General features: G+C 31.7%; 2 protein-coding genes across 2 annotated transcripts; both read right to left on the reverse strand.

The window, feature by feature from the left end:
- Positions 1-568: 568 nt before the first annotated feature.
- Positions 569-5,414, reverse strand: LOC135950480 (thioester-containing protein 1 allele S3-like). Its single transcript, XM_065500019.1, has 9 exons — positions 5,347-5,414; positions 4,860-5,271; positions 3,925-4,733; positions 3,516-3,777; positions 3,191-3,458; positions 3,053-3,137; positions 1,797-2,880; positions 1,128-1,640; positions 569-1,064 (listed from the first exon to the last, which is right to left on the reverse strand). Exons 1-9 carry the CDS (start codon positions 5,412-5,414, stop codon positions 576-578), a joined length of 3,990 nt encoding a protein of 1,329 aa, XP_065356091.1. The 3' UTR covers positions 569-575.
- A 3,486-nt stretch (positions 5,415-8,900) lies between these two features.
- On the reverse strand, positions 8,901-11,318 carry LOC135950481 (CD109 antigen-like). Its single transcript, XM_065500020.1, has 4 exons — positions 11,304-11,318; positions 10,315-11,175; positions 9,446-9,958; positions 8,901-9,390 (listed from the first exon to the last, which is right to left on the reverse strand). The coding sequence occupies exons 1-4, from the start codon at positions 11,316-11,318 to the stop codon at positions 8,902-8,904; spliced, it is 1,878 nt and encodes a 625-aa protein (XP_065356092.1). The 3' UTR covers position 8,901.
- Between the last annotated feature and the right edge of the window lie 296 nt (positions 11,319-11,614).

An 11,614-nucleotide genomic window follows, 5' to 3' on the forward strand; every position in this document is an offset into this window, starting at 1 on the left:
CGAATATAGCTCTCTTACTTGTTAATACAAAAAATGCTCTCCGTAAAGATAACTTACAGAAGAACATAAAATTGTTGTATGATCTTAAAGAATGTTTTTTTTAATAAAAAAAGTTAAGTCACCTTTTCGCCCAAAAAATAGAAAAAATCTCCTATTTTTATAATTTTTAAATTGAAAATCGTTTATTTTTGGATCCATTTATATATTATTGGTAATCTAGTTGTCTAAATAGCAAAAAAAAAGTATGGCAAAATAATAAGAGGAAATAGAAATTATAAGAGATAAAAAGGAAATGGAAATTTTAAGAGATAAAAGGCATGATTTTTCAAGACCTAGCGTAGCGCATATTAGAAATCAGATGGAAAATCCAAAAATTGCACGTGCTTAAAAATTTTAGCATTTGTAGGGTAGGTCCACTTAAATAAATTAAACTCGAATACGCCCACGTCAAATTTTATCTCGATCGTAGCAGCCTTTTAGAAATGCAGATTTATTTTCCAAAAATTTGAATTCTACCCCACTGTGAAAATCTACCCCCTCAGGAAAATTCAAATAAAACTCTAAATAATTAATATTTATAAAGTATAAAACTCTGTATTTGAACGACTCAAATTGTAATAATCATACATTATAATGGCCGCTGGTTTCGGCATTAAAATATCATTCGTTTTATCTACAGGAATATCAAGGCAATGTTTAGTGTTTGCCTCCAACTTATCTAAATATAAAATAATCGTAGATTCTGAGTTTGCTGACTCGATTCTCTGCACAAACTTCTTTTGCTTTAAAATCATATTATTTTTTGCTTCTGATCGAAAACCCGAGGGTAAGTTTATTTCCATTATCACCATATTAGTGGTTTGGTTTAACATGTCTGAATCAGTTTGATAAGAAAAGCAAACCTCCAAATTAATTTCTTCAACATTTCTATATATTGGTTTGATTTGAATAGTAAAATGACGAAATTCCTGCATATTCACAATATTGTATTGATGATTGAATTGTACCAATGAGGCTCCATTGCCCTGCATTTCAAAAGTTATATGGCGTGTGGTTATTGGTAGCTGAAAACAATAAAATTATATAGTTTTTTCTTAATGAATACATATATTGCACAATTATTATACCTCATGTTTTTGCAAATCCAAAATATTGTTTGAGTCCACATAGATATCATCTTTCCCCAATTCAATGCCTTCCTGATCTTTGAAAATATAGGAAATATTTAAATTTACTTTCTTGACATTTCTATAGATTTCCGAAAACTTCACTAAAGCCTCCATGCCCACCACAGTGTCGTGAGAGGAGATAAAACCTCCATTAGCATTTCTTTGCTCTATAAGCCACTTCAGAATAGAGGTATGATCTCCTGGCGTATCTAGCAAACCTATTGCAGCGTACGCAGTAATTTCTATATCATTGGCCAGATTATGGTCATTTGCCGACCACCATTTAAGACCATTATCCTCTTTACCCAGAGATGTTAGTTGTTTTATAAGAGTATTGGCATATTGATGTTTAGCTCGATTGAAAACAGTTGCCATCAAGGATAACGCATAAACATCGCTGGTATTGTTTAAATTTAAATATAAAAATTCAACTCCATTTTGTATTGTTTTCTGATATTTCATGGCATATTTCTGAAATTAAGAAATTGCGATGAATTGTTTTATTAATACTTCATATATGATTTAATATTTCCGTTTATTTATTATCAGAGTGCAGCTTTGATTTGATGCTTCCCTTTCTTTATATAAATTAGAATTTAGAACATAATACAATCAATTCACACTTACCTCATTCTCCAAAAATGCCAGCAATGCAAAGGCTGTAAGTCCATATGCATTCTTATGATTTGGCTTCAATATGTAACCTGTATGAAGAAACTCTCCATTTGCCTTCTGCTGATCGCACAAATATTCCAAAGCAGAATCAATTATTTTCGACTCGATCTCCAAGAATTGAGAAGCTTTAATAAAGTAACGCACCACGTAGGCGGTCAGCCAAGTACTGGGCTCCTCATCGGTTCCCATGCCAAAGACGCTATAACCACCATTCTCATGACGAAATGACAGCTGTTGTTGGTAGACAACTTCCATCGAGGACCGTAAACTTTCCACTAAAACCTTCTCTTTGGATAGCTTGCCATTGGCTTTAAGATATTGTAAAATTAAGATAATGGGAGCAAAATTCACCATATTTTGTTCACCACAACCAGTGGGTATTTGTATTAGATCATGGAAATTCTCCAGTGTGGGCACTAAATAATGACCACCCACAGAAAAGGTAATATAATCAGAATCGGGCACACTATCTACTGGTTCTTCGATGCTAAATGATGAGGATATCTTCTCTCCTGCCGGAATACTTAAATATAAAGCCTGACTTTTTTGTTTCGGCACACCTTCGGGCTCAACTTTGAGTTTCTGCAAAACAGCGTCCGAATACAAGGAACTATAGGCTGCTATTCGTAAACTTAATTCACCCACTTGTATGGGATATATAAGAAAGTTCACCGTTTTTGCCTCATCTGCCGGTATAGTAATGAATTTAGTTTGTTGCTTGGTGTCATTTGACTTTTGCGCATCATGTATGGTTGATTCCATAAAATAGAACTCCTGATCGTTATTATATAAAACAACTTCCGTGTCTAGAGACTGATCAAGATAATTGAATATTGTTATGGGTATTGAGATAATTTCACCACGTTTCACTAAAAATGGCAGATTTAATGATATGAAGAACGGTTGTATGGTGGTGATATCTGTGGGTCCTTTTACTATACCGAATCCGGTGACGTCATTATTTGTAAATGCTGTTATACGCCAAGTGGTTATGGCGTCGGGTATTTGAAGAGTGAATTTGGTATTTGTTTCATTGCTGGAGGAGAATAATAAATTAGATAGATACATTTTACTCAATATGAATATGAACGTGATGTTTTTTCGTTCTGATTGCAATTAACCTATAGGTTGTTATGCGATTGTATCGAGGATTCTTTAATGTTTTTCATTATTTCCAAAGTATTTAGACATATTTTTTTCATACTCACATGACAAAATTTTCAAATATCCAGGTTTCCGGGAACTTTTGACGAACAGTTGGTAAATCCAAAGGCTGCAAATCAAAAGCTACACCTGTTAACAAATATATTATACCAATTCCAGACTTTAACAACAAATTATCTTACCACTGCGATTTTTAAATGGATATTGAGCATTAGTTAGGGTCAACAGACCGGATATTATACCGGGATATACTTCAGCTGCTATTGGGGAGTATGACCTTTCATTAATCAAGTCAGATAGAATATCGTCCCTGTTTAAATCAAAGGTATCATCCAATAAATATACACCCAAGTCCACGGCCATTATACTAACATACGACTTGGGTTGAGCATTTATGGTAATTGTTACTTCTTCACCAGGTTTCACTTTTTTGGGAGCTGAGAGTGAGATCTATAGCTGATAATTGTTAAATTAATTTATATTAGTTTTATATTTTGCACTTATTACCTGATTTGCAAATTCATTTGGAAAATTTAAACGCATTTCTTCATAACGTAAATTGCCTTTTTGTATGTAATAAACATAGATGAAGGACTCGGGTATCATCTCAACTGAGGGTGTTATGCTTATGATGTGGGACTTTTGATTGGGCGGTACATTAATATACTCTGCATGTACTAGGCTGGCATGGCTCATTATTGTGTACATCAAATAAGGTATACTGAGAATAGAACTGACTTCAATCTGAACTGGTTTTCCTAGTTTTAGTCTGAATTGAGAAACGTAGAAGAAATTAAATATAATTAGTATAAACTACTTTAACTCTCACTAAATGGAAATAGGTCAGCATTGCAAATACCAGTCTTTTTTTTATTATAATAAGTATAAATGCGGGAAATGTTTGAAAAAAACTTACTTTTCATCCATCAACTTTAGTCGACAGTAGTATTCCCTATTGTTCAACATTAATTTTGCACTTGTGTAAATGTTAGGCAACATTCCTATGGAATCTTTAAATTGGAATTTATGATTGGCACTTTCATCATGTTCAAACTCAAATGTTGCTGCACCATTTTCATCCAAAAATGACTCATACACTTTATTGCCATGTTCCATTGTAACGGGCGTTTTGTGATCCAAAACTGGAGCGCCAGTCCAATGTTTCACATTAACTTTCAGGCGATACGGTTTATTATTTTCAAATTCAATCTCATTGTGTGGAATATCTAAATTATAGTGTTGGCTGTGTAAACGGATATTCTGCTTTTCTATTTCAGTTCTACCAGTGTGCCTCTCGATTAGATTCGCCTTGACGATTAGATCATAGGCGCTTTCGTTCTTAATGTTGAACTCGACAAAACCTAAATTTTCTATGTCAACATGCTGGGTTTGCAAGGGCACTGCTGAATAATCATTCCATAATTCAACTGTGGCTTTGCCTTTAACATATTTCTCAAATGTATACTTGCCATAGATGACCACCTTAAGGTAGCCATCTTTCAAAACAATATCCGAAGGAGTTTTTAAATACACGCTGAATTTTGGTAGAATATAGTTGTCTATGTTAATATATTTGGTCTTGGAATAAGCATATCTTCCGCCTAAAATTACTTTTATTTGCCATGTTCCTAAAATGGGGTATTTGGACAATTTAAATTGCCCCGTATAGACACCATGTATAAAGGATATGTCTTTAATTTGTTTAACACGGTTGCCTTCACTATCCTGAAAAAAATATGAAGGTTGAGCTATATTAGAATTCACTGGAGTTGGATTGTGAAAACATCTCGGTTTATTTTTGAGAAGAAATTTTTAATCAGCAAAATACTGGTTTTGTTTATATAAACTCACAAATATCTCCACATGTACAGGTTCTTCAATATTTAAAGGCTTCGTATGTTCATCCAATATCACAATACGAAATTTAACCAAATCTTGAGATTTATAGATGGCTTTATCGGTTTGTATGTAAATTTTTGGACCATAGATGGAGGGATGTATGTATAACCGACTTGTATTTTTAAAATTCAAGCCGGCTAAGCCTTCAGCATATAAATTGTAGTCACCAGTAGTTAATTTTTTCGGTAAGAACTCTATCTGTTTTAATTCAAATGGTTGTAATTTTACATCTCTGAACTCATTGAAATTGGGTCCCTGAATGCCAACACGTATCGAGCACGGACCACTGGCCTCATGGAGGGCTACAACAACGGAATATTTACGATTTGATTTTATCACACCAGGAGCATTTATTGAATAGTAACTGTTAAATAAACGAATCATTATTTTGTGCATAATTTTCGGATAAATATACTACATCATGATAAATATTTAGCACCTTTCGGGTGTTACTGCTAGCGTTAAACACTGCATCAGTAAATACTGATAGAACCAATTGCGTTTCATGGTCGTAATTTGTTAATTATATTAAACAGTTTTATAGCAATTAAGCTGTAACACAAGTGCTTGCTTTCATTGAAAATTAATAATTAATTAAATTTAACAAATATTCGAAAACGCAAGTGTTATAAAAATCTGCATCTGCTTTCCAATAAAGTGAACCAATTTTTCATGTATCTTTTATTACAGCGAACTCAAATTACCCGTTTTGCTGTTTCCTTCAAAATTAACATATTTATTACGTCTCTTTCGAGTAATATTATTAATTGGAATTAAATTTTTGTTGTTCGAATTTTAAAAACGCATTTCATTTAAATAATTTCAACTGGTTTTAAAATATTCACACGAGCAGAACAATATAAATATTGTTCTCACAATATGGATTCATATTAGAATTTTGTTATACCCTCCACCAAAAAAAGGGGCAAGATTGATTTAGTCATTTCGTTTGTAACACCAAACGTCATTCATATAAAATTCTAAGCTATGTCCGTTTGTCTACGGAAAGCACAATAGGGCTTAGATGGAAGGACCAAGAAGGATACAATTTCCCCCAAATATTCTCTATTGATCAGAAATGTTTGATATTAAAAATGGAAACACTCGGTTCAACCAAATAAAAAACAAATAAGAGAGCTATATTCAGCTGTGTCGAATCTTATATACAATTCACCAAATTATACTTCAAAATACAAATATTTCAACCTGAACTTGTTTGGATTGTTAGTCGGTACTTAAATTACTTATGCTGTTACGTTCATATCACAGGTAAACAGCTAAAAAAAGGCTTCACTAACTACTATATAGATTTTATGCATCATGGTTACCTAAATACAAACATTTTAAAAGTTTTAAATTCTTTGGATAGATTATTTTAAAAATTTTTTTTTTTCTAAAATTGTGAATTTTTTGGATGTTTCTGCACATAATTTATGATAACTCAAAAAGGGTTAGTCCGATGTTATTGAAGTAAACTTTGAAAAGTTCAAATTTACATAACTTTTAATCTGTGTATATATTGCGTTTTAATCGGCTCAGTAGTTTCGGAATTATAATAACAAATTGAAGCAAAAAATATATTTTTCACATGAAAATAGCAAATTTTTGTGTTTTAAAAAAAACTCATGAAAAATCGAAAACGGCAGAACTTGTTCAGGTTTATTACTTTGTCTCAAAGCCGCGTATAATAGGAACAAAATCAGATATCGAAGATAAAAATCGATTGATTCTTTTCAAATTTATTCACAATTAAGTGAATTCGCTCATTTTCACAAAATTTAACTTTTTTGTTTGATATACATAAGAGACCAAAAAGTTCTTAAAGGAATGGACCTAAGCATTCATTTGAGCAAAAAGAAAATTTTAAAAAGAGGGCCCATTTTGGAAAAAAGTTCTATTTTGCCAAACAAAATCAAAAATTGTATATCTTGAGTTACAAAACATTTATATTGCTATATATCCCACTGAAATCTCACAAAGCAACCAAATAGGTCTTAAAGGATAGACCCAAGCTTTCTTTTGAGCGAAAAAAAATTTAAAAAAATGGGCTCATTTTAAAAAAAGTTAGATTTTGCAAAAAAAAAAAGTAAAAAATTGCATATTTTGAGTTACTAAGCGACTAAATAGGTCTTCAAGGAAAATATCTGAGCTTTCTATCAAAAAGTTATACGGGAATACAAAATTAATTTTTTTTGTTAAGAATTAGTGTGCTGAATTCCCAATAATTGATTTTTGGGAATTGAGCTTTCTGTTGAGCAAAAAAACTAAATAAAAAAGAGGGCCCATTTCGAAATAAAAGTCAACAAAGTTTTTGATTTTGCAAAAAAAAGTCAAAAATTCCATGTTTTGAGTTAAAAAACATTTTTTTTGATAGATATCGAACTCACATCCCACTAAGCGACCAAATAGGTCCTCAAGGAATCTAGGCTTTATTGTAAGAGGAAAATGTTTGTAGTTTTTTTATGTTGATTTCTAGTTTATAAGATTTTTATAAAATGAATTAAAAAAGTTTTAAATATGTATTGAAAAGTGACCATAAATTGCTAGTTTATATTATGAGTATGTCTGTACGGAGACTTAATTGATTCAGTGTATAAACGGATTAAAGGTTATGTAAATTTGAACTTTTTTAAGTTTACTTCAATAATATCAGACTAACAGTTTTTGAGTTATCAGAAATTATGTGGAGAAACATTAAAAAAATACACAATTTTAGAAAAAAAAAAATTTAAAAATCTATCCATAGAATTTAAAAATTTTACCATTTTTGTAGTAAAAAAAGCCTCCAAAATTTTTTAAATGTTAGTTTTTCTAACATTTACATCTAAACTGGCAACAATGCCCTGAGGCACTCTTCACCTTTTTGCACCTGGTTCCTAAACATAATTTGCAGATTAGTTTCTGATAGCTGTTCTGAGTTTATTAGGTCATAATTACCATAATCAAAATTATACGACAAATTTTTTTTTTTTGTTTTTTAAAGTTTGCGGGTTAGAGCGTTAATATTATTAATGATGGGAATATTTATTATTAGAATTTTTAAAACCACATTTGATTAAAATAAAATTAAACGGGTATTAAAATGTCAAACCGTTTATTTTTTGAATGAATTGTATGAATTCGCACACATACATACTTACAATTTTATATCAAATTTATTTATGATTCATAATAATAAAATTTTTGTTAAAACTAGTTAAACTGAGTTTGGCTACCTATACCGAAATAACTGCAATTATCGTTACCGATATACTCGTAAATACAAGCTGAGTTCAGATTTTAAATAAAAGTAAATCTAAAATTACACATAAAAACTTCATTTTTATACCCTTCACCTACGTGAGAAGGGTATATATAAGTTTGTCATTCCGTTTGTAATTTCTACATTTTTCATTTCCGACCCTATAAAGTATATATATTCTGGATCCTTATAGATAGCGTCTGTCTGTCTGTTGAAATCAATTTTCTGAAGACCCCACATATCTTCGGGATCCAAATCTTCAATAATTCTGTCAGACATGCTTTTGAGAAGTTTGCTATTTAAAATCAGCAAAATCGGTCCACAAATGGCTGAGATATGAGGAAAAAACCAAAACAACCTCGATTTTTTACCTACTTTTTACCTATATCTGGATTACTAAGACATTAACATAGACAATATGGACATCTAATGATAGATATTTCGAAGACATTTTCAACGACGTATATAAGACCATAGTAAGTTGGACCTACAATGAGTCAAAATCGGAAAAAAAATTTTGAACCCGAATTTTTTTTTTCACCAAAAAAACAAAAAAAAAAATTTTAAATTTAAAAAAAAAAATTTAAAATAACAATTAGAAAATTTTTTTTTCCAAAAAATTAAAAAAACAACTTTGGAAAAAAAAATTAATTTTGTTTACCTGAAAATATTTAAAATTTTTATTTTGAAGTATAATTTGGTGAAGGGTATATAAGATTCGGCACAGCCGAATATAGAACTCTTACTTGTTATTTATAAACTATAAAATTCTGTATTCGAACGACTCAAATTGTAATAATCGTACATTATAATGGCTGCCGGTCTTGGCATTAATATTTCATTAGTTTTATCTGCCGGAATGTCTAGGCAGTGATTATTATTCGGCTCCAATTTATCTAAATATAAAACAATTGTAGATTCAGAATTTTTCGTTTCAATTTTACGCACAAGATTGTTTTCCTTTAAATGCGTACTATTCTCTGCATTAGATCTGAATCCAGAGGGTAAATTTGCTTCCATTATCACCATATTGGTGATTTCGTTTAGAGTATCGTAATCTGTTTGGTAGGTGAAACAAACTTGCAAATTAATTTCTTCGTCATTTTTAAATATGGTTTTGGGTTGAATATTAAAATGGCGAAATTCTTGCTTATTCACAATGTTATATTGTTGATAGAGTTGCATCAATGAGGCCCCATTGCCCTCAATTTCGAAAATAATATGTCGTGTTGTTGGTGGTAACTAAAAAAAGGAAAATTAAATTGATTTTATTAATAGATAACATATTTTACTTTACCTCATGTTTTTGCATATCCAAATAATTATTCGAGTTCACATAAAATGCATCATTTGTCACCTCAAAGCCCTCCTTATCCGTGGCACTATAGGAAATTTTTAAATTTACATTTCTTGAATCTTTATATATTTCCGAAAATTTCACTAAAGCCTCCATGCCCACTACAGTGTCGTATGATGATGTAAAGCCTCCATTAGCATTACGTTGTTCTATCAGCCATTTTAAGATAGGAGTGTGATCTCCTGGTGTATCCAACAGAGTTATTGCAGCATATGCTGTAATTTCTATATCGTTGGCTAGATTCCGATCATTTCCTGACCACCACTTGAGACCATTCTCCTCTTTACCATGCTTTTTTAACTGATTTATAAGATTGGAGGCATTTGGATGCTTAGCACGTTTTATAGCAGTTGCTATCAATGATAATGTATAAATATCATTGATCTTATTTAAATTTGTATTTAAAAATTCCACTCCATTTTGCAGGGTGGTTTGATATTTTGTGGCATATTTCTGAAATGAAAGATATCCATCGAAAAAATTAATACACAATATAACTACAAGAGTAGTTTTGATTGACTGATTCTCCAATCTATTGAAGAAAAGTTATATAACAAATTTGTTCACTTAGAAATGGAAATACCAAACAATTCCTCTCATGTTTATGAAATGGTTTCTAATTGCTATTTGTCATGCATTGTTGCTTTAAATAGTTTAAAACTTAAGATATTTCAACACCAAAGACATCAAGACTTTTCCTTTGTTTAAATTCTTGGACAAGTATCAGGTTTCATACTTACTACTATTTAATTCTACACTTACAAGTTTTACTTTCTTAATATAGATACCAATAACCTTGAACTACTTACTTCGTTCTCCAAAAATGCAAGCAGTATAAAGGCTGTTAGTCCATATTCATTTTTATGATTTGGATTTAATAAATAACCCGTAAAATTAAACTCCCCATTTGATTTTTGCTGACCGACCAAATACTCCAAAGCTGATTCAATTATGTTCTCCTCGATCTCCAAGAATTGAGTTGCTTTTATAAAGTAACGCACCACATAGGCGGTCAGCCAAGTACTGGGCTCCTCATCGGTTTCCATGCCAAAGACGCTATAACCACCATTCTTATGACGAAATGACAGCTGTTGTTGGTAGGCAACTTCCATCGAGGAGCGTAGACTTTCCACCAAACCCTTCTCTTGGGACAACTTGCCATTTGCTTTAAGATATTGTAAAATTAAGACACTGGGAGCAAAATTCACCATATTTTGCTCACCACAACCAGTGGGCATTTGTATTAGATCTTGGAAATTCTCCAATGTGGGCACTAAATAATGGCCACCTACAGAAAAGGTAATATACTCAGAATCGGGTACACTATCTACTGGCTCTTCTATGCTAAATGATGAGGATATTTCCTCTCCTTGGGGAATACTTAGGTATAAAGCCTGAGTTAGTTGGTTGGGTACACCTTCTGGTTCGACTTTAAGTTTCTGTAAAACAGCATCTGAATACAAAGAACTTGAGGCTATAACTCTCAGAGTTATTTCACCAGCTTGTATGGGATATATGAGGAATTTCACAGTTTTAGCCTTATCTGCCGGTACATTAATGAGTTTCGTTTGTTTTTGGTCTTCATTTGATTTTTCCAATCCCTTTATTGTTGATTCCATGAAATAGAACTCCTGCTCATTATTATATAAAACCACTTCTCCATCTACAGTCTGATTAAGATAATTAAATATTGTTACGGGTATTGAGACAATTTCACCACGTTTCACTGAATATGGCAAGTTTAGTGAAATGAAGAACGATTGTATTGTGGTGATATCTGTGGGTCCATTTACTATACCAAATCCGGAGACATCGTGATTTGTAAATGCTGTTATGCGCCAAGTGGTTATAACGTCGGGAATTGGAAGAGTTAATTTGGTGACAGTTTCATTGCTGGAAGAAATATAAGGGATCCATGATGTGTGCGTAAATATTTCGTATGGCAAATATTACTTTAACTCATACTTACATTAAAAGGTTATCAAATATCCAGGTCTCTGGAAATTTCTTACGAAAACGAAGTGGATTGCTGTTATATGATTTTGGACTTACACTACCTGGCAAAAAATATATTAGAAGAACTACAGCAAAATCTAACAATGAAGGGAC

The sequence above is a fragment of the Calliphora vicina genome, chromosome 2 (genome assembly GCF_958450345.1).
Source record: "Calliphora vicina chromosome 2, idCalVici1.1, whole genome shotgun sequence".
NCBI classification, from domain to species: Eukaryota; Metazoa; Arthropoda; class Insecta; order Diptera; family Calliphoridae; genus Calliphora; species Calliphora vicina.